Source organism: Archocentrus centrarchus, chromosome 22, assembly GCF_007364275.1.
Source record: "Archocentrus centrarchus isolate MPI-CPG fArcCen1 chromosome 22, fArcCen1, whole genome shotgun sequence".
NCBI classification, from domain to species: Eukaryota; Metazoa; Chordata; class Actinopteri; order Cichliformes; family Cichlidae; genus Archocentrus; species Archocentrus centrarchus.
The window spans coordinates 19,629,846-19,654,147 of NC_044367.1; the positions used below are offsets into that span (position 1 = coordinate 19,629,846).

The following is a 24,302-nucleotide window of genomic DNA, read 5'->3' on the forward strand; positions in this document are numbered from 1 at the left end:
TGATCATTGTTATTTAATAAATAGTAAACCTCAGTATAAAATGTATTTCTAATACAAATTAATCCGTTTTTCGTGTAGCAGTTTATATAGACATATAGTTTATATAGACATTATACAAAGGTCAGTTTAGGATTATGGCCACAAACTTTTCTTTCAAGCCCATACAGTCTGTCATTTCATCTGCCATCAACTGTTCTTCAGATGTCCTGTGTGCAAGGGTGTCGGACAAACACTCAGACAAACACAGTTTTGCATTAGTGCTTGTCATCACTTAATCCTTTTGCAACTGCCAACTTGGAGGAACAAAGCAACATACATTGCTAAGTGACAAAGGCCTTGCATTTAAAGATTCTGGTCCATAGTGCATTTAGACTAAGATAGTGACATCCTGAAAAGTGAAACACACCTAACTAATTGCTGTATCTAAATTATACACTGTGGCAGACCTGTCAGTTGGTGAAGAGTGTTAATGAATGTTCTGCTTTCTAAGTTATAATGAGGCAGTGGGAAATTTCTATCCTTTAGGCCCAGTTTCCCAGACATAGATTAAACCTAGTCCTAAGTGAAAAGCTTTTTCTTTTTTCTTTTTTTTTGAGCAGGGATTAGATTTTTCTTTTAGTCTAGGGCTAAACTTAATCCATGTATGAGAAACTGGATGACAGAGTTCCTATAATCTGAGGTTAATCACAAGGCCCAAAATCTAGAATAATCATTTCAGTGAGGTATTCAGATGTGTGCAGATAGTGGCTCCGTAGTGTGGTGGATTACACATTCCCTTTTGAGGAGACAAATCCCTTTTGGCGTTGCGTCAGGAAGGGTATCTGGTGTAAAAAATCTGCCAAATCAAATATGCGGAGCAATCTGCTGAAAGCAGCTTCTTCTTCTTTATTCAGATGTGCACATAGTTTGTTAAACATTTAAATTAAGATGCATAATTTGTGCATTAATATTCCAAAACAATTTAATTTAAATGTGTATTTGCAAGCTGAGTGACTGTTTTCTGCTCTGCTGTTTTCAGTCAGACCTTTTTTGTGTACTTTCTGGTTTGCTTTCAGCCCAATTTAATCTCTGTTCCTTCTATAACTGAGAGACACAGGCTTTTATTTAACCATAAAAATAAAATGTAGTAGCACATTTTGCTACAGTACAAGTAATAATGGTGAACTCATATTCCATTTTCATATCAAACAAGGAAAATACATTTTGCATTACATTTAATGTAACAGCAATCCTGCACTACTGACTATGGTGAGGGATTGCATGTTTAGTTCAGTGTTATTAAGCTTAGACTTAAGCTGCCATGACTTTAGCTGGAGGCCATGCTTGTGCTGTGATTTATCAACACAGAGCAGTGGAGTTTATAAAACTTTCTGTGTTAAGCTGTTTTTATTGTATGTTATGCTTTTTTTTTTTTATTTGCTACAAAATGAACTTCCACAGAATAACCACCCACAGAGCAAAGTGAGACATGCAGAATGCAGTTTCTATGTCATGTGATTCCTGCTTTTTCTTTGACTTGCATCACACAGAGGTTTGCGATGGGATTTGGGTGATTTGGAGAGTTTTGTCTTTCTCTTTGTCTTCGTATTAAGTGTCCACTGTTTGAAGTCGTCTTGTTTACCCTCTGCACTTCCACCTCTAGATCACCTTGAGCATGTTCTCTCGCTTCCCAGAAGCTTTGTGTTTGCACAGGCTGATCAAGCAAGAGGCAGGTTTGGTTTCATCATGTAATCTGATTACCCGCTGAAAGATTTGACATGTCTTGTCTTCACATCGGGGCTATTAATAGTGTGGACAGAACGGGGCCGGCGGTAGCATAGGACAAGGATGGGCTCAGCCCACCCAAATCTGATTCTTGCCCACCCAATCAAAATCTCCCATACCGCCTGCGGGCAGCGAATGGTACTCCCATCAAGCTACGCCTACAATAGTTTTTATTTTCCACACTTTGACTTTCTGAGGAAATATGAAGGAAGTGGAAAAACAGGGACAAATATGTTTGCAGTCAAAAAAATGAACACAAAGAGCGAGGACCAAAAAAAGTCCCAGCTGGCACTGCAGCACACGACTACAAGGTAATTAACACACACAGCTACACAAGCATAAATGTGGACATGAGGTCGGACACTTTCGTACACTGCAAAAATTGACTGTCTATCTAAGTCTAATAATCTTACATTGAGCCAAAAAGTATTTTTGTTCTTGTTTTGAGAGTGATATACTAAGCAGGAGCTGAATGTGTAAGATTATAAAACTTGTTTTTAGAATATATTTCTTTTATTTCTTACTTAGTTACCAAATCCTTAAACTAGTTACTTTACATGCATTTTAGGCTAAATTGTATCACTGAGACACTGTTTGAGATCACATTGTATATTTCATAACCATTTTTAGATGTGAAAGCTTATTTTAAGGCCTCTCAGTAATAAGTCGCTTAGGCTTTTGTTGGCCCATCATTAACACATTTTGTGTACAGAGGCTGCAAAGACCCTGCAAGTCTAATCAGCGAGCATCTAACAAAGCTACCAGAAGCAGCTTCGGGTGGTGGAGAACATCAGGATGCAGCTGGATTTGAGCTTTGACTCCTTCAAAGAGTTTGTTTTTGTCAAACACCACATGTAGCTGTTGTTAATCTACTGCACTGACACTGGAGTTTATTGGGAGTTTATTGTAGAATTTATTGAGTTTGGGAGTTCATGTTTTTCTTTGTTTCTCCCTGTTGATGTTCATGTGTGTCCTAATTATTACACATTTAGCATGTAGTGCTGCTGTCTTGTGAACTGTTGGTTGTTGAATATATTTCTTTATGGTATCTTTTGTTGAGTTTTTATTACACAGTAGTCATTTTTGTGCATTGAATCTTGCACCTGACAAAGTATGAAAATACTAAAACTAATACTGAAACTAACGAAACTAAACTAAAACTAAGCATTAAACCTAAAATAAAAATTAATAAAAAACAAGCAAAACCACTCTGAAAACTAATTAAAACTAACTGAATTAGAGAAAAAAAAAAGTAAAAACTAACTAAAACTAAACAATAATGTAAAAATCCAAAACTATTATAACCCTGGCCCACACAGCCAGTACTAGCTAACTATCCTGCCTTCGCCAATACTCCGCTCATTCAACCCGGCGTGGTACCGCACTAGACCTTGGCTGGAATACTGTGGCTCAGGACACATGTTTCTGCTTCCCGAATGAATTTGTCAAAAAGTTTGCCCAAAAAAAACCAGAAGAATTATTCTGTAGTTTTTCACATTTTGCATTTTTTGCAGTTGCTGTTCTCTTTCTGTTGTACTGTTGTATAATAAAAAAGAAAACAAAAAGAATAAAAAAAATAAAAATATGTATATTCCAGCCACAGAAGGTCACAAATCTGTGTACTTTTTGTGATGTCCCAAACCCAGATAAATGGAGAGGGTATATGTATATCTTTGTGCCTACTAGGGCTGTATTCAACTCCCAAAAAACAAACAAATATAGCCTAATATTTTGTGTCATATTATATATATACTTGCCCACCTACATTTTCAGTCTGCCCACCCAACTACAGTGGGCTAGAACCGGGCCTGGGACAGAAAGCGATCTGTCCAGTGCATGCTTGTATTTACCTCTTCAGTGCAGTATCATTAAGAATGAAAGTCAAGTCAACTGAGCCATGACAGATGGAATTTTGTTTGACTCGCTGCCACTGGTGGCTTGGTTCAATGGTTCTTGGTTTTCTCATTCGTACATTAAGATGCAACTGTAGACAAAGTAATTTTTACTGTGGTATTTCACTTGATAATTACTTCCCTGGAAAAACCCCAGAAGACACACGCTTTTATAGACAATATGTTTAATTGAGCAAATTAGAAAGACCCCATATTGCACAGCAGCTGTGTACACACACAGTGGAATCTGCAAGGGAAGCCCTCAGAGCCCCAGTAAAGGGATGCAGTGAGAATCACCAGTTTAAAAAAACCTGATTGAGTCAGAGGGCCTCTGTGCCAAAGCAGTGGCTTTTCAACACAGATGCACATAGTTAGCGTGTGTGTGAAACCTCAGAGTCTCTCAATGATCACCCGGGTGCATTGATTCTGCTGCCATATTGCTGATGTACTGGGTTTACACGGGTGATATAGTTGGTGGCTTCAGCTGTTCAAAATGTCGGGAATTACAGTCACTCATAGGAATTTTGAAAAGAAAAAGAAGTCTTGCTGGATCCCTCATTCAGACCCAGGCACAAAACACAGAGAATTACTGAAGTAGCTGGTATTTCAAAAAGGCAGAGTGATAATCAGAGTGATGATGAGGTTCTCATGGAAAGTTGCTGGTACTGGTGTGGGGCACTCGCGAAAACCATTTGGTAGAAACAAGAAGAAATGTATTTTTTACAGAACATTCCAATTTAGAAGGGTTTTAAAATGAAAGGGAATAATATCACATGAACAAACAGCCACTGCTTTTTGCCCTGGTTAGTTGTTAAGCAAGCTTCTTATCAGATTGTTTTAGGGTGACTGTCACACACACTATGTTGCTATCTGATGGTTACGCAGTTTAACATATATCTGCAAGTTCACACAGTCTATATGGAAGATTTGACTGGTTCACAGCAATAATGTGATCTACAAAACATTAAAAGATCAAAAAGAGTAACAAAAAAGTTATGCTACAAAACATGGAGATGATAGGATAGACTATTAAGCCTGTTTATAGACTATTGATTATTTTATTCATCAACTGATCTAGTAGTTGGTTGACTGTCTAGCAGTCATTTTTCTATTTTTCTAAAATCTCCATAAACCACAGTCTGTACGGTATGACCAGCTGCGCCAAACCTAAATCTATTCAGTTTAGAGGACTACAAACCAGAGAAAGCAGCAATGTTTAGCATTTGAGAATCCAGAAAAGTTGAAACTGTAGAGGCTCAAAACGACATATATTTACTCTCATTGCTGGCAAGTGTATGCTGCCGTTGAGTCCTTCTTCAGCATATTTAATGCTGTCTTAACCATCAAAAATCTCTGGTTTCTGTTTGTCGTCCAGTTGTATTGACCTGTGATGTTTGAGCAGGCTTTGGTTTCATGCTGGTAAACAGTCTGTGTGGAAAGCAAAAGAGGGAGTGCATTTGCCGAAATGCAATCTTTAAACCACTGGAAATTGTCCAGTGACCAATAAAAATAGATTTTTATTAGCTTTATTTTAATTTGTCTTTATTCATAAGCAGTCACCAGCGCAGTAAAGCAAGGGAAGCAAGAGAAGCAAGGAAGGCAGAGTACTTACCCATTGTTTCTAAAGTAACTAATCTTGGCTGTTTTTACTTTCCTAGGTCTGGTAGAGATCTGCTTGATGCATCCCCTCGATGTGGTGAAGACAAGGTGAGCCACACATTCGACATACAAATTCATGCAATGCCTAATCTTTTGTGTGCGTTTACTAAATGGCTACTTACAAGGACGCCATTTCAGTCCACATCTGCCTCGAATCCTCTTGGTGGGCATTTGCATCTGTGCAGTGAAGTTCCAAGCATACCAGGTCCCCCAGCTCAGCATGCCAAGCCAGCTCTGCAATCCACATTTAAGCAGGCCAAGACAAATGCCAAAAGCCTTAGACATTTTGTGGGAAATGAAATGCATCATTTACCTATTCATTCCTCACACAATATTAATGTTAGATGTTTTCTGTTTTCAAGCCTCTCCTTTTGTTTTTTTTTACCTTATTATGTAATTTTTTAAAAAGGCCCAGACCTTTTTCTTCGTTTCGGGAACAGCTGCAGAGACAGAAGAGGACTTGCAGAATAAAGCCCATGCCACTGAACTGCTCGCAGTGTTTTAATGGCTTGTTTTCCGTTACCATGTCCTGTTTGTGTGTTATGCAAGAGCGGCAGCAGTCCCGAGCTGCGGAGTGATCAGGAGCCTCACACCACAGCGTCTCAGCCAGCCATAAACAGGTCGTGGGCTACTACTAAAGCTTTATAGGCTTTCACAGGCCCAGCCAAGACCTCTGGCTTCGTTCTGGGCCCCCCTACCCCCATTCACTACTTGTCCGTAAATTGTACTGCTTTTTCTGTCATTTACAGCTGCAGTTTCTTGGTAAATAAATTACTCGGCGTGCCTTTTAAAAAAAAGTGAGATGGTTGCACTTTAAAGGCAGTGCCACCACCAGAACACAGAAAAGGAAACACAGGGGATAAAAGCCAGGGGTGAGCGGTGTTGTATTAGTCGATATTCGATACTTTGAAGGCACATAGCGTGATTTATGGTCATGTGTAGAAGCTATAGGGGTTTATTACAGGTAAGTCTTGAGCTCTGCCTGTCCATCCTCACACGGGGTCAGGGTTAAAAGTGCACTCACTATTTACTTTGTAATGCTCTTCCTTAAAAAGTGATAAAAGCTGCTCTAAAACTGGACAGGTTTATCTGTTTGTTTTCTGTTTGTGCCGCCATGTGTAGATGTTGACAGGCAGATTTTGGCTGAGAATGGGTCAGTGTAATTTGATTCCTTTAAGTCTTAAATAGGGGAGTTTTTATTATTATTATTATTATTATTATTATTATTATTTAATTTCAGTTGGCACTGTAGTAGGTGTATGAATGCCTAAACAACAGGTAGTTGCTGTTTATTTGGCGTGATAAAGACACACACAGAAGCTTGTGTCATTACCTTGCGTATTTGATGCTATGTATGTGTAAATATGCATTCCCACTGTACATGTTCACACATGTTCACACACAGTATCTACACATGAATTCATAAACCAAGCATTACATACCAGCTAATTGGGAAACTGAGGGAGCTGAAATCTATTAGCAGGAACCTTGGAGCCGAGACGCAGACACACCTCCACCGGGTTTCTCTCCCTCTCTGTGTCTCTCTCTCTCTCTCTCTCTCAGGCATGGCTCTTATTAGGCACTGGCTCCTGCTTTATTGTCCACTGGGCCAAATTGAACAGCAACTGGTGTAAATTTACTTTTTTCCACCAACTCAGAATCAAAGGAATTTTTTTTCTTTCTCCCTTTTTCTTTCTTTTAAAGTAAATCTGCCCTAATGCGTACCTGCACTGGAGTCGATGTTTACCTGTGTTGCAAATGAGGATTTCTCTTTCTCTTCTTTCACTTAAGGGGGAGAAGGACGGGGGCAGTGAACTGCAGATTTAGGACTAACATCAGCAGCTGGCTTCTCCACCAGAAGCAAAATACTGCTGTTATGAATCAACAAAATGTAATGTCATGGACCATTTGGCAGCTTTTCCTCCTCCAAGATGACTGATTTGGTAGATAAAGAAATAGCTAGACAATATAATAGCTCTACATATCTATTAAAACACTTTTGAGTAATAATAGCAAGCATTTGACTAAAGCATACTGGACATTGCTTTAAATATGGGCAAATATAAAAGTCTTGTCGGATGACTCATAGTGTGTATTTTTGCCTTTGTTGCTGCAGTTTAACTCTCTGTGGTGCGTTAACTGACCAGTCAAGCCATGACTCCTGTTACTCACCTTTGCTAACAAGTACATCTATCTTACATCTGAGGGACTCCTGCTGAGCCCACCTGCCATCAGTTTGACTTATAACCTCTTTCATCATTGAAAGGGAGTTAAACATAGAGTTTTTTATGCACAAGAAAGTGTTTTGTATATTTGTGCAATAAATGACTTGGTAGAAATTCTGTCTTGATAAAGACTTATTTTATCAGGAAGTGGTTTTAATGTAGATTGGCCCTTTTGATAGTATGCTTTACATTTCCATTTATTTTGATACAATTTTAGAGAAACTGATCAGAGGTTATAACTTTTCTTATATTGTGTGCCATTCTGAATAATGATCAGCCCCAGATATAAATGTAGCATCCTTCACACAAAGTAAACAGTTAATTGCCCCTGACCCTGATACTCCCTTCATGGACAGAGGCAGGAATATGGAGGTGAAGATGGGGGTGAGGGGGTAGTATGACGTGGGGAGGAAGGGCAGTCGTCACTTTAGCCGAGAGAGACGGTGGGACCGGAGTTACAGCTTTTCATTAACCTGGAAACCACCTAGTTACATGGTTCATGGGCTGGTCTCAGCTCACTTGGAGGTAACAAAGGGTGTCGGGCGGCACTTTCTGCAGGGGGCTGTGCGCTTGGGGCACCCCATCTGAATCTGATCAGGTTCCCCCTCTCATTAGAGAGTCTCAATGAGCCCGCATTTCCCTTCATGTTGAGATCCTGTTACATGGAGCTCCACCCTTATAAACATGCATGTGCAAACATACTCACACACACACACACATACACACACACACACACATCTGAAACAGCTTCCCACCAACCCTTATGTTATGCTTCCTCCCAGAGAGTGAAACCACGCCTTCCTCACGTCTGCGTCTGCCTAAGAAACTTGTGTCATAGGGAAGCTATTGCAGCTTCCACAGTACGTACATAAGCTGATGTCTTTGTTTTGATAAGCACCCAAATTTTTTAAGCAATAGTGCTGACAGAGCCACTCCTTCATCTCGCCTTGACCTCTGCACTCTTTCTTTTTGCTTAGTTTTTATTCTCTCTCCTTTCTTATTCCTTTTGTTCACTGAACTCCCTTTTTCCTCTAACTGCTCTTCATTCAACTTTTTAAACTTTTAAATACAAACTTTTCTTCTGTTTTTGCATTCTACTGTGGTTTCAGTTTTTCAGCAAAAGTCTCAGTTAACCTATTGTTGATTTAACCACTACGTTTGTTAATATGAACCTTATTACATAACTACTTCATCAATGTAATGTGGAATCTATTGTTTAAACTTGCATCCTTTCTTCTGAATTTGTAGTTAGTTGAGTGATTATATAATTCTTTGTTTTAGATTCCTCAGTTGTATACGTTTAGAAGATTTGTATTGAATTGTGCAATTCTGTAAATTGTGTTGTATGACATGGCTGTCACTGTAAACCACTAAGCCTGCCAGTAGCTCGTTTCAAGCTTGATTAGAAAAACCTGGTACTAGCCCTCAATTGGGGCAGTATCCACGGAAACACTACCTCCATTTGGTCACAGCACGCATGAAACTTGGTGAGCTTGAAAGTGCTCTTTGATGAGGTCTTTGACAGATGACGTCCAGGCTTTTTGGGGCAACACGTGACAGTACTAAGGATAGTGAGAGGTTTTAGGCCTCCTCTCTCCACCTCTGTTTGCCCCCAGCTGCTTGGTGAACCCCTGTGCACTTAAGGAAGAATCCCTGACACAACCCTCAAACAGCAGGGTACAAAGCAGCAGCAGTCTGATAGCTGATCTTTCCTTGTAAAGGAGCAGGCAGGTCAGCAGCAGTCAAGCTGGCTTCTAATCCCCCCCCCCAACACTCTGAGTCTGCAGGGAAAGACTTCACTCAGAATCTAAAGCTAGACACATGCCGGGTGCATGCAGGATAAACCCAGCTCAGTCAGTCCATTGCTGCAATTCACAAGCACGAGCTTTAGAGCTGTGAGTCCAGTTCAAAAGGCAGACAGCATATCTTTTCATGGGAAGAGCAGAACAGCATATTTGGCAGGATTACAATATGAATAGACATAGCCTATTCCTACACTATTGTAGTTCCTAATAGTGAAGAATATAGTTCAGCAAAATATTTTATAATATGGTTCATTATACAATTATACTTACCAAGTCTGCCATCCTAGTAATGCACTATCAATAATCATTTATACTAGTATACGAGTATGTTGATTATTTTTACCCATATTGAGCATAGCATAGGTTGAAACAAGTCAAGCCGAGCTAGCAATCAAAGTACATCAGGTAGTTTACTGCCAACTTACATCAAGTGACACCCTTCTATATATCCAAATGGCAGCACTTATATGGGGTGCTCTATTTAAGCTGCTTCAGCTTGTCTGTCTTCACTGCTTTCTCTGCAAGCTGCTTTGCAACCCAACTCCTCCTTTTAATCCTCTGTAGTCAATTCTGTGTCCACTGCCATTGTCAGCTCTGTTCTATAACCTGAGAAGCTTTACTCTTGCTTTCCCTGCCTCAGACTTTTCCATTTATACACTTGGAAGGGCAAGTAGAGACTACTAGAACGGCACCGAACCACCAAATATAAATTACTGCAAATGGAAATAATAATTTTCTTTCACTAAAGCGGTCCTGACTGAAATGCAAAAGATGTAGAAAGGCAGAAAGTAAGGGTGCGGTGGTTTGAGGAGGTGTATCGGCTGATCCATCCCACATTTATGCTGACAGTTTGTCTTGTCACAGACCTGCAATTAACATTTGTGGTTTTGTTAACAGTCACCATAATCTTTCTCCAGCTAACTGCTTTAATGTGCCTAACCTATACCTTTTTTCATCATAACCACAATTTTTCCAAAACCCTTGCTATGCTATATTAAGCTTTCTGCAGATGCTACAAAAAAAGAAAGAAAAAATGTTTTTAAAAACTGTTATTGAAAGTTATGTGAGACCCTTCTCTCTTTTTTAATGATGGGTGTTTGAGTTTTTTCGTGGTGGTTTTGTTGTTTACTGTTGCTCCATTGTCATTTTTTTATAATGCTCGTGGAAAATAAAATAAATTGCAAAATCAAAAGGATTAAAAGAGATACAGATTACGGGAAGGATCATGATCCACAAATGCAACTCAACATTCAAAGAAGTTTCTAGGCTGTTTTATTATATGTGGGCAGCTCTCCCAAAATAACTGCGTCAGTAAGTGCAAAAAAAAAAAGAGTTCAGTGTCAAGCAATGACATCTCCCTGAATACACCCTTCCTTCTTCCAAGCACAGTTCTAATGAAAAAGAAAAGGTAAAAAAAATATGTTTGAAAATATCAAAGAACTATCATTCATGTGAAAATATGGAAAGTCTAGTTTTGAAAAAAATATTAAACTATGGGCCAAAATGGCGTCTCTTTTTAGGCGTGGAACATTCACTGCTTAGTAAAGCTGGATTTATGTCATTCTGACATTGGTGACTTTTACATCAGTGTTTCAGGTTTGCTCAAACATGCCAAAACATTACAGAAAAATAGCTTATGTTTTATGATTCTTACAGTCTCTTTGTGGTCGTGTTTGGTTGCCTGTTTTTCTCATCCTCAGCTGAAGGCATGACAGTTCTGATCTTGGCGTTGCACCAATTTGCAACCCAAGAACTTTTTGTTTGTGTTGTTATCCAAAAAGCTACAATTCTTCTTTGTTGTCAAACCATACTCTTCTGGATGATGTCAGAATTAGGTCACTGCTCTTTATGCATCAAGTGCTTTGCTGTCCTCATTGGTACTCACTCAGTATGTAAAACCATCCTCCGTCAATATGATTGTACTCATTTAGGCTTTTCTTTGGAAGTGTTACAGAAACATTACTAGATCCAATTAAGTAAGACTGCTATTGTGACATTAATGGAAATTTTGACATGAGACTGACATAGTTAATTTGTGTTACATTAACAGAAAGGGGTGCATGCTTGAAAGAGGCTCATGATATATATGATGCAACTGCCGACTTATTTTAATCTTAGTTTCAGCCATAAAAAAAGAAAAAATCCAGAAAAATAGCCTTTAAAAACCACACCCAATACTTTTACAGTTGTGACAGATGTTGCTGGCGTTACTCACAGCTGTTGAAGCTATAACTAACAGTCATATGGATTACGATAGAAATTTCTGTCATAGATGGAGCATATGTGTCTGTCAATGCTTGTACTTTGTAGTTGAGCACCTGTAATCATTATCAGTGAAGAGGTTCACATTCCAGTGCACTAATTACAGGGTAAAAACATAGAGTGCTTTGATTTCACTACACCCTGACTGTGCTGCAACCACACTGCTGCCCCCCTGCCGCACCATCTCAAAACTCAGACATACATGTCTGTGCATCCCTTATACATCCTTAATTTTACTTTCATCAGCAACATTCCAGCCTCTTGCAAGAAACTATTTCCACTTTTGAGTCGCTTTTAAGCAAACTTTCAAGCACAGAAAAAAAAAAATTGCTGTTGCTGTGGGATTACACCTCGGAATAAACCAGTTGTTTGGCAATTTCTTTACTCTGCAGAAAGCTTCTATTCTGTCAGTCTTACCGATTACCGGTCCCTTGACCCGGTGTGGTCGTGGGAGCGCTGGGTTTTCTCCACCTCCTACGGTCATGTGTTTCTGGGTTTCTGCAAAGGTCGTTTGTGTCCATTCTATGATATTGCGGCCCACTTTTTTTCTCTGCCTGCCTTTTCTTCTGCTTCCTTGAACTGATCCTTGCGAGACTTTTGCAAGGCCATTGCTTCTTGTGACCTGGCCATACCACTTCAAACAATATTTTCTCTTTCGCGGATGTTGTTGTGGTGCAGTCTGCCAGTAGTATACTTGTCACCTCCATCCTGCAGAACAATGATAGGCGCGGTCCTTGTTGACCCTGGCGACGACCGATCCTGCGTAAGATAATCTGATGTTGCGATCATGCTCAGCGTGTATAGGGAAAAAAAAAAAAAAAGCCTATAGGTGCCCATCCGTCTTCGGTTCGCTCTGATCACGGACATGTAGCCGTTGTCTCTTGTCAATAAAAGATCATCCGCCTTGGCAGTTAGCTTCGTCAGAAAAACCCTTCCGCTCAGCGATGCCGTGACAACACCACATCTCTCACCGGGCGTTGCCAGGTGAGAGACCCGGGAGATGTGTGAGGACCGGTGCGCTTGATCACCCCACGGGGGGTACAGCTGCCAAGCAACAAAAGTTTTACCTTTCCCCAGAATCCCCTAAGCCCCCCACCCTTCCATCATAAACCCTTTTTAATCAAATTGGATCAATTTTTCACACTGGTGACTAAAGCACAGGCATAGTTTTATTCCCATTTGTTCATGCAGTGTTTAAACAAATAGAGCTAAGCACTAGACTGCATAATGGTGTGTTGTATACTCACATGATAATGCTTTCATTTTTGTGTTGCCATTATTCTGAAAGAGCTCCGGCCTGTGGTCGAGAAGTCCTAAGCTCACAGCTCAAGCATTTCAGACTTGTTTTAAAACCTTGGCATGGTTTGGTTGTAATTTTCATAGGTCCGAATCGCTGACTAGATCCATAATTCTTCTTGTCACTCAAGCTCTTAAAATAACTGGATTTAAGCTACAGAATCTGGATGGTGTCCTGTAAAAGTTGCTGTGGCCTGAACTTGTCTCCAGACTTCATGCTTAGTTCTTAGTCAGTAATACCAGGTAAGGGCAGCGTATCAGTGTGTCCAAGAAAGAGTATATGATGTAAGTGATGAAAGGAAAGCTAAAAGAAAAGCAACACAGAAAGATAACATCACTGGTGGTTGCCATTCACTTGGATCCCGGATCCTGTCTTTATCCATGTGTGGTTGGGTGATTCTTTTTCAGCAGCTTGCTGATCAGTAAGCCTTTAAATAACAATATTACAAGCCCTTGGACAAATTGACATCTGCACCCTAAAACATCATGTCACAAATGTTTAAACAGAATTAAGAATATAACCACAATATAACATGCCTCAGTTTCTAGAAACAACAAAGGCCTCTGTCATTTGTTTTAACCATTTAAGCATGATTATTGGCAACTTCAGCAGAGATCTGAGCCAGGACTGAGACATGACAGCATAACTCTTGGGTTTCTCCTTGGCAGTGTGCATGACAGTTGTCTTCTGTCTGGAGCACACTTTTTTTATAACCAGCAGTTACCTGCTGTCAGGGGAGTCTCCACAATCCTACGGAATTTCTTAAGAAAGTGGCTGTTACTATTCCAAGACCAGTCTATGACTGATGAGATCATCATTCATAGCACTAGTTCCTTATGAAAATCACAGTCTAGTTTCACCCCTGTTGGAAAAAAGTAATTGAACAGTTTTAGTATGCTGAATATTTTTCTTTGTTTTCATTTGTACTTGAAGAACCTGCAAAAGAGGTTTTATTGTTTTTACTTTTACTTTTATATGATGCCATAATTAAAACTGCACCATAGTGCCATAATTTCAGTTAACAGCTTTTGGCAGAGGTTTAAAGACCCTACTTTAAACACCCAAGAAATCCTTCCTGTTATGCAATCACTTTCTGGAAATGTTGGTAAGACTGCTTATTTTTTCCACCTATCTGATAAACTTTTGCAGTAGTTCCATTCTGAATTTGCTATAGTCCGAATCTGTCAGTCAACCAGAGGTTTGTAATGCTGTTGAGGTCTCAGTCTTAGACTGGCCCTGCCTCGTGCTGTTTTATGCAGCTCTTTTTCCTGCTCTTCTCCAGTAACACTGCCTGATCTCGGGTCACAAGGGTCACAGTATATGAGCAGACATCTGGAGCAGCAAAACAGTCCCAACATCACCATTGGGATTCAGAGGAATCAGTTTTATCAGTGTGAGAGAGAATCCAGAATGACAGAAGGATTTTGTAGCCCTTTTAACAGCCAGACTAGCCTTTTTCCAATATCCATACCACATACATAATTTGGGCTTTCCCAGATCCAGTGGGTGCTGGTGAAACCTAACCTGGGCTGGTCCAGATCAAGCTCTGGCAGCCGGTCGTGTTGCAAGCACCAAATGTTTATCACTTCCCTTGAGCTTCCATCTCACATCTTCTTCCCCTTGACTATATTTTCTTGTTCCATTCTCCAAAGGTTTGTCTTTAATGCCCCCCTGCTTCTATGCTCTGTTGTTCCTGTCACAGTTTTATCAGATTCATGCTATCATTATTTTTGTTTCTTTGCTCAGTTTTTTATGGACAGGACAGAGATCAGATGAAATCAATACTAAAGTGTAACATGCCTTGATATATGCTGCTTTTTAAATAAAACACACTATTTACTCTGATTAAGTAGTCTCTGTTGTCAACAACAATGACTTGTCAGAACAAGGAGACACTGAAACTACGAGGAGATGGGATCCTTTTATTTTGTTCTTCTTTTTTTACCCTGAAGCAAGATTGTATGGCCAAAGTCACAATTGGAGGAATTTGCCATGTTGGACCATTTATGTCGGAAATGTGGTCGTAACCTCATGTACCAATGCAATGGACTTTTACCATCTTTATGATCCTGCTCATTAAAATTAACTGTCTGGTTGTAAAAAATAGACTTCCCCTTTATGTTTCCTTCTGGATTGTCTTATGTACTTCAGATCTAACATGAGAAATTGCTCAACTTTCATTCCTCCCCCCTTGTGATTCACTTCTTCTTTTTCTTCAATCATATTTTTCGCTTCTCTTCTTTTTTTGTCAAAGCACTTGGCATTCCAACAGGGAAGGCATGGGCAGATCAAGGCTCTCACTGTAGCAACCAGCCCAAATATGCAGCAACACACATAAATCATAAAACATTCATACTTGGAGAAAATTGCAGTATTTGAAATATTACAGTATAATAGATAGGTATAGGTAAATGCCTGTTGTAGATTAGGTCATTACTTCTCTACTTAGTGATTTAATTAAATGTCACTCTGTCTGAATAGCTATAAATATGAATTGATGTCAGCCCTATTAGACCTTAAATTTTAAATAAAGAGCAAGCCATCAAAGTCATCCTACGATGAATCCCTCTAAGGGAATACCCACATCTCCTAAAAAGCCTTTAAAATTTGGCCCTTCAAACCTCTGTCTTTTGATCAACCTACTAACCCTCTTCCTATAGACTTTTTTTTTTTTTTAAAGCACAATCAGTAATTAGGCTCACCTCCATGCCTCAGCATCTATGAGGTGACAGCCCATCTCATTGGTGCCTCATTCAAGCACATTACCACAAGGCTCTAGGAGCGGACACAGCCTTGCTAGACCTCAAACACTGCTCTGCTGTCCATAAAAATACAAAGAATGGGGCTCTAGCCTCCTACTGCACCCTCCTTTACCTTTTTGACAACCTTGTGGATGCCTGCCATTTGTGCTTTTATAGGTATTGGAGGTCAGGTGGACGAGGTCTCTTGGATTATTTAAACAAGAGTATTTTTCTCGTTTGCAGAATCACCAACCTACCCTCGCCTTCACCCTCTCCTGGGCTGCTCTGGGCCTGTAAAGCCCAAATACAGAGAAAATAGGATGTGGGTCAGGAGTGAAGGGGGGAGTCTTGATGAACTTGCAGATCTCATCCCTTCTTGTTACACTGTATCTCCATTAGCTTTCACTGATGATTGAAGAAGATGCTCCAAGCTGTGTGTTTTAAAGAAGCCCCAGAGTTTTCCTTGGGTCTTCCATCTGCAGAGTTTATGATTTGCATGGGTGACTCCAAAGCCAAGCATATCTGCCAGAGCAATATAAAAGATATCTTTTGCTCTTCTTCAGCCAACCAGTATATCTTTGTATTCACTGAGGCCGTATTAACAGAAACTAGAGCTTTTTGTCTGCACAAATTCCCCCAAACAGCACATTCGCTCGGAACCACCTGAAGCTTTGAGTCTTCTTTTCCACTGTTGGTTGCTGTGAAAAGCAACATAAGCAGCTTCCTAGCCAGGGGCCTGACAGTTCCCCTGCTGCCTCAAGTTCTTCTATTCATCCCTATTATCTTCTACTCCCTGGGCCTTTCTGTTTGGTCCCTGGCTTTTATGGCAGGGTAGAAGAGGGCCATGAGGAAATGAGGTGACCTCAGGGTTATGAGTGGAGTCAGGGGGCTGGAACTGGACCACAGGATTGCCAACCCCACTTTCTTAGGGCCAGTTCGGGTCGAAGCAGGGAGCGCAAAGGAGACGGGGGAGACTGGGGGCAAAGTGCCTTCCATCCTTGACCCTGTCATCATATGACTCTAATTAAGCCAGATTTGAATTTGTTTACAAGCCCCAGTGGTCTTAAATCTTCTTGGTCTTTGCCTCCCCCCAATGCCCCCTATTCCACCATCCTCTAATACCTTGAGTCCTTCTTTTCTTCTTGTCTTTAATATGGTGTCAGACATCTATTTATTATACCATTTTAACTGGTTTTCAGGAACCAGTTACAAGCTATTTGGGAATCCACCAAATAGGATTTGAGGGACACCCCTCTAAGATGTTAATCTGTTAGTGATATGAAAGGCCGCTCACCCCACTAAACTTCCCCTCCACTGAAACCTGGGGGCTCTTTATGGCCCCATCAGGCACCCGTGTGGACGACTTACTGCTAACCTTATGACCTAGAAGTTGAAGCCATATGAGGAGAGAATCTTTCTCTTGTCCCGTTACTGCATGCTCTCTTTACTCACGTCTCTGTTTCTCTCCTCAGAATTGCTAATGTTATTTAAGTTCTTCAAGTTAGGATTTATCATATTGTCAAACACAGTTTTCATTGTCTTGTTTCACCTACAATACCTTTGTCATTTCACCGAGTTTTGAGCAAAGTTTTGAAATCTATTTCCGAAGCACTCAGTGGTATAAAATGAAGAGTCGTAAATGAGTACCTGAAGCTCTTTACCGCTAACAAGCATGATTTCTATTCATTCTTTCACTCCCAGCCAGTCTCTCATGTAAAAAATTTACACACAGCTCAGCAGACTTTATTAGAGAGGTACCTGATGTTTGCTGTACCAACAAAAAGTCACTCGACTGGCTCAATTATGTTAAAAATTTACACGTAAGTCAAGCGCTGTTACTGTAGGCTTGCTGGCATGTTAATACCTGAAAAGCTTTGTGCAAAAGGCCTGGTCCTGGGGCGCTGGATGGCTAATTGGATCAGTTGGGTTAAATAAATGTTTGAGTTCTCTCCTGCACTGAGGGGACCTGGTGGAAGGAGCCTCTCATCATAGTGGAGGTGGAAAAAAAGAGAGGGAAGAAAACAGAGGGGAAAATGAGCTCAAATTTGTGCTTTCGAACACATGTCGGAGTATAACCTGCACAGGAAATGAGGATAAAAATTAAAGAAAACAAATATGATAAAAGGCCATATACATCGTTAACACTAGTTGATGGAGCTGCTGATCATAATATTTAAAGTAACAGAATTTTTTTAACAGAAATTTCTCATTGCAGGTTTCAGATCCAAAGAGGAGCCACTGACCCCACCAGCTACAAGAGTCTGCGTCATTGCTTCCGGACGATCTTCCAGACTGAAGGGTAGGTTATCCTCAGTAGTGATCCCCAATAACACCAGGGATGCCACTCATGGGTCTTTCTGTTTTCCTGTATATGGAAAACATGAAGGTTGATGGTGCCATTAATTGTCTGTACTTAATAAATTAATTTATATTCAGAATACTTTAAGAGTTCCTTGAGGGGCAAAATTCAAGTACTCACTCAATGAATACATATTAATTAAAACAACCTGGAAATAAAATGTGCTGTAATGTCAAAGAATTCCATAGGTATTCTGTGCTTTTACAGTACCAGTACAAAAGTTTGGACATACTCACCCATTCATATGAATCTGTCCAAACCTTTGACTGGTACTGTCAAAGGTTACTTCTTAGGAAAAGCTACTGTTGCTGTCATACTAAAAGTATACAGTCAGGAGAAAAGTATGTAGTCAGCTATGCTGGGAGTGACATTTCTTTCGAACATGCTGCTTTATTTAAATGTAACTAAAAGTTATGTGGTTTGGTGGCTATAAAGATGTGAGCATTACAGTTTGGTTTCCTTAAAAACAGCTGATGTGTCTGACAGTGTCCAGAAATATCTTGCAGCAAACCACTGAACATACCTTATTATACACTTTATCTTGTACCGGATAAGAGTGGACTAACTACAGACAGTCTTCCTGCTATACTCCCTCCTCGTCTGCCTGCCCTGTGACAGGTCTGTGAGATAAAGCAGGCATAGGAGAAAGTGTTTGCCACTCGCTCTGTTTACGATGAGCCGACAGCTTTACTGCGGATATAAAGTTGATCTGCTGCAAGGTGTGAGCGAGCGCTGCGCGGCAAGAGGCTGGCTAGTGACAGTTAGAAATCCTCAGTTGGCTGAAGTTCAACAGACACACTTATCCTGTTACAGTAGCCGTGCCCTCCTCACCCCACACGTATGCCGACAGTGTGACATTTAACGCCTCTTTGCCTACTTTTTGGGTGTGTCATGTAGCACTAAGCTTGTACTTAGTTCCAGAGAATATGTGACACAGAAAATGGTTGGCAAATTGCATGGCTTTCACAACATCAACATAAGCTCTGCACGCTGTTTTAGTGTGAGCTCACTCAACAAAGTCGAGACATGTACCGGAGAGTCACCAAAGACAGAAGATCCACTTCCTTGTCGACCAATTATCATTAGCAGTATATTTTTGCTGAGTATGTAATCACTCCCCAGTAGCACATCGAGGATTACCTCCAGGCCAAACCACTTAGTTATAATTTATACAAATAGTGTTAGGCCCCACAGTTGTAGAATTATTATTAAAAATAAACTTCTCCCATCAGCTCATGGCAGAAGTGAGCCAACACCAGACCTCTCTTGCTCTCTCTCTCACTCTCTCTCTCTCTTTGAGCCAGTGAGGGAGGAAACCTGAGCTCTAAAGTTGAGCTCAGTGATTAAACCGAAGAAAGACGCGAGCCTGGACAAAATAGTTGGCCCTGTAGTATTTAATTTCATATACAAGGAGATGCACATGAACATTTGACACTAATTAAGAGTTATATCTGTTAAAATTTTACATTAGGCTGTTGTAAAATTTCTAAAATATAGCATGAAATCCTGTAGCTGTGCTCATAAGTGTGTGACCGTGTGAACTACGCTCACCAACACTTGGTTGTGTATCGCCTTAAAGTCCACACTTCTTTCCTCGCGTGTGGGTGCAGCAGCGTGAGCATGTGTTAAGTGTTTCCGTCTGGAGGCAAACAAAAAGACTCTATTCTTGAGCATTCTTTGCTAGTGTGGTATCCAGAGACTGGGTCGAGACCCAAAGCACGGCCATGGTAATATTAAAAGGGTCCACGCATTGCAGAACGATGGAAATATTGAAGATCAGTGACAAATGCCTGGAACTAACATTGTTGGATTGGGGGGGGGGGGGGGGAGACTCCAGCAGGGACCCCCATCCAAAAAATATGTATACATTCATGGTACTGTGAAAAGGGTGTCCTCTAGATTAAATATGAACTGCAGCAGTGAAATAGCCATGAGGTTAAGGAATAGTTTGACATTTTAGAAAACATGCTTAACTGGTATTTTCCAAGGGGAAGATTGTACTAGATCATTAGTGAGCTTTTGAAGAAGATATGGTAAGGTGGTGAGGAGATATTGTCACTTGGACAGAACAGGCCTAGCTGCTTTCCTCTATTTCTAGTCTTGATGCAAAGCTAAGCTACTGGCACCATATTCAGAATAGAAAATGCAGAGATATCTAATCTTCAGAGTCACAGCAAGAAAGAAAATATGTGGATTTCCAAAAAATGTCATCTAATCTGTCTTTAACAGTATACTGTTCCTCTAGAAATTCAAAAAGAAAAAAGAGCCAGAGAGTTGAATTCATTACTCTCCATGTAACACTAAGCTTTTTAGGATATTATAATTCACAAATTATTCATCTTATGGACTGTGCTAGATTCATCGAGATCTAAAACCTCTGACAGCCGCAGCATGTGCTTCTATATTCTTCATATAGCAGGTAAAAGCGTTGGTCAAACAAACACTCACATCAGTAAAACAAGTTTCTCATCCTATTTACAGCATTTAGGGTGCTTAGGTGTTATCTAAGTTGTGTAAAATTAGAGTTTTTCTGGCTTTTACTCCATGAGTCCTGGCCACTGAAAATTCTACTATTTATTTCCTTTTATGAGCAACAACAAGTTACATTAGACACTGGAAATGCTAAAATGTTCCCTGGGGCAGTTTCCCGTCGATTTCCTCAAAGCAGAGCTGTGAAAATAAAATGTCTGTTCAAACATGCAAATAGCATGTTTGCAGGTTGTTTTCTTTCATTATTGCTGTTCATGGACATATTTAGTTGATCTTTTTTTGTGTGTGTAGTTGTGTCAGTGACATGCTTCTCTCCAGATGGAAGAAGGCTGTTACAAAAAGGAAAGGTTTATGAAAATGAAAGCCAAATTACACACATAAGCATGCAAGTGCACCCACCTAATGCAGTGACACACATATCGCTCATCCCTCGCTCTGTGTCAGGAGGCAATTTGTTTAGGAAAGACAAAAAGGGACTTGGTGTGTACTTTACATTGGCAATCAAATAAGGATTCAAATGATGGCCACTCACTAGAGGCCATATTTGTTCTGTAGCAAATTTCACTCCTCCTTCATCACCTGGTGGCTCCCCAGCCTGACCACACCCGGGAAATCTGTGGCCACCATTTGCATGGACAAAGAGAGGAGAAGGAAAGGCCTTCCGTCTGACTGAAATAACTTGTTTACACAAACCATACAAGAGATTCATTTTTGGCTTCCAGGCAGTATTTTGCTCAGTGATGATCCCTTGCACTGGCATGATTATGCGGGCTCAATTACCAAGAGCCAACACTGCTTGTCTAGCTTCAGGTGTTTATGAAATAGGCTGGATCTACCACCTGATGACAAGACTTATGATAATTAGTTAATTAGTGGTTCTCTTGCTGTTTTTGTTAGACGCCCTCTTCCACAGTGGATTCTCTGCAAGTGTAATGGCCTGTTGTTCTCAGATTGTGTTCAGTGGAAATGTGTTCCAGCAGCAAAAATATTTACACTCGTACCTAATCAACCAAGATCATCTCTGTTGACTTTTAGAGAATGTTGCCACAACAGAGCGAGTGCTGCTGTTCACAGGATACAGTCGTCACGCCAGGTTGTCCTCTTTGACCTGTATTCATTAGCAGTTTGCCCTTTCTAATACTTCCTCTTTCCCTTTGCCACATACAAGCCAAATATTTAATGATTGGGTGTACATTTGCAAATAATTCTATATTTCTTATTCTAGTATTTCTTATTAGTTTGGACGGCTTTGATGAGCATGCTGTTCATATTCTTTATTTTTTATTCCTAGTAAAGCCTTTGGAAAGTCCTTGGAAAGACCTCAAGCATTAGTTTTTGACTCCTTTTCAGCTGTGCATCAACACACATTTAGTGCCCTTAGTCTCTGTGTTCAGGTCTAAAAGGAGAAAGAGACTTTCTTATTTTTCAGCACGGTGAAGACTTTGTGAAAAAAACCCATTTTATTTAGAAGTAAATCTTCTGAACACCAACACATTTGTGATAGCTATTCCCTCAGAATGACTTACATTCCACATTGTAGTGACGGGCATGTAATAATAGGCATCTCTGTGATTCACTGATGTGTGTTTTTCTTATGGAGGTTAGAGTTGGCACAGATAACTAGCCATGAAATTAAAAAAAAAAACAAAAAAACAACTGAATAAAACCTTTTTATTAAGGCCATCTTTCAAGAAGTAAAGCAATAGCATCAAAAACTAAACAGCAGAAGTTTTGAATCCCTGTAATCGAATTGCATATTTTGCATTTTCCATGAATGGAATATGCATCATGGAAAATGTCCCATTAGTAAATGTACAAGGAAGTGGGAAATCTAAAAAGCTTGTGACAGCTGGTGACCACAAAAGAATGCAATTTTTCCATAGCAACATGTTTGTTTTGTGTTTATACGTTGGTTGTTTTCATGTTGCCCTGAGCTTTGTACATACTGTGTGTCAATAAAACAAAAATATTTATTAAAATATTCAGTGCATTTGCACATACATAACCCCATCTTGTTATTAATGGCTTAGCTATGTGTAAAAATGTATAATGACTCATTCCTATTGTTCCTTTAACCTATAGTGTAAGTATAGTAGCCTCTACTGTTGCTTCTTTTAAGATTTAAACCTGTTTTACCTGTTTTAATTCAAGACAGCCCCCTTAAAACAACATTTAGGAATGATAATAGTGGAAGAGAGCTAGCTGTTGCCAAGAACAGTTTGCTATCAACACAAAGGCTAATGACTCAGAGTATCCGACACTTCAGATGTGCTGCATTTTAGACCTGGGGCCTGTGGCACACGTGGTAAAGTTTGACCAAAAAAATAAAAATAAAAAATTACAACTAGTAAGAGAAAGTTAGCACATAAAATATGCCTTTCTGGCTCCATTAGTGTAAACTGCACCAGTTCAAACAAAATGCCCTAAATGTTCTAACATGTTTTCACTAAACTGAAGGCTATGAAAAATGCATGTGTGTGCACTTCTGAATGTATACGAAACATGCTGTGTGCAAAACAAAAGCTGTCCTCTTGCATGTATACGTCAAAGACTGTTCAGGCATTCATGTGAATCTATATATGTTCTCTTTGTTGCATTTCCATCACCCAGCCAGATGAGTAAAATACCTCATCTTGTTACAAAAGTAGCCTTTAGCTATAGATTATTTCAGCTTTATGTTAGTAACAAATTCTAACATATTTATACAGGTTAAGTGTGATTCTGAACACAACATGGAAGGTTATTAGGTTTTGTACATAATTCAAAAAGTACCCAAAAAGTGTGTTAATGGCTAAATTAACAATCTTAACCATAGCTGTCCATATAGTCTGTGAAGGCAGACATAAAATTCACTTCTTCCAAAATATAGCCTGTGTTACATGTAGGCACACATCTCAATATGAATAACTCACTGTATCATTTTATTATTTTTCCTGGCTCTGAGTCTGCTTTAAATCATGGCTGGACGTATGATTGAGCACAGGCAAACTACCAAATTGACTAAAATTATACAGCTACTGCTTTTGAAATATCCAGCATATCAAATGCTTAAAAACACTCTTAAATCATTTCCTCAGCATATTCCTGTAGAACATGTTTACCGGGGTTTGTGGTTTGAAAATATATCTCAGTAATTATGTTGCCAAACAGCAGCAGTATACTTAGTTTCTGTTTTGCGACCTAAGTATTGGTCATGCAGTTTATATTTTAGTAAAGTCTGTTGATTGCTATAGTATCCATATAGCTTGAAGAAAATGCCACACTAATGCATTTGTGACTTTGAAACCTTCATATAAAACTTAAACTGGAACTCTACACATTGTTTGAATTCCTTGACCTTTTTCCAACAACCTTTCACTGTGACATCACCTACAGCCAAATAGAAATCAAACTTACATATCCTCAAATAGTGGGATGAAGCTCACAAAGGTGTTTCTTGATGCAAGGTGACAGTGCTATCCATTGGACCACACCTATTGACGTTCACTGGCTTCCATTTATTTCCATGCAGTATGAAAATCAGTGAGCAGCCATCTGAAACTTGGTTACATGGCATAATGCATTGTTAAAAGGGCTTCCTAAACCTAATGCAATCTACACTGTGTGTAAGTTTGTGCTATTTATCTGTATTGCATTACAATGATGAGTGATAAAAGTATCAGTTTATTGGAAGATAATTCAGCCACAGTTTGGCTGATTTGATGTATGTGTAATGTTGATAAAATAAATATCCTACAGATATGAACTGAATTTAATGGCTGAAGTTTAAAAAAAAAATAAAAATTCAGAGCTGTGGCAACGTTTTCTC

General features: G+C 39.7%; 1 protein-coding gene across 2 annotated transcripts in view; it reads left to right on the forward strand.

Moving 5' to 3' along the window:
- Positions 1–24,302, forward strand: part of slc25a21 (solute carrier family 25 member 21) — an 88,686-nt gene that overhangs the window by 55,004 nt on the left and 9,380 nt on the right. For both annotated transcript variants that reach the window (XM_030718793.1, XM_030718794.1), the window contains exons 2-3: positions 5,315–5,363; positions 17,861–17,944. In XM_030718793.1, the coding sequence (XP_030574653.1) occupies positions 5,315–5,363; positions 17,861–17,944 (133 nt within the window). The remainder of the gene's footprint in view (positions 1–5,314; positions 5,364–17,860; positions 17,945–24,302) is intronic.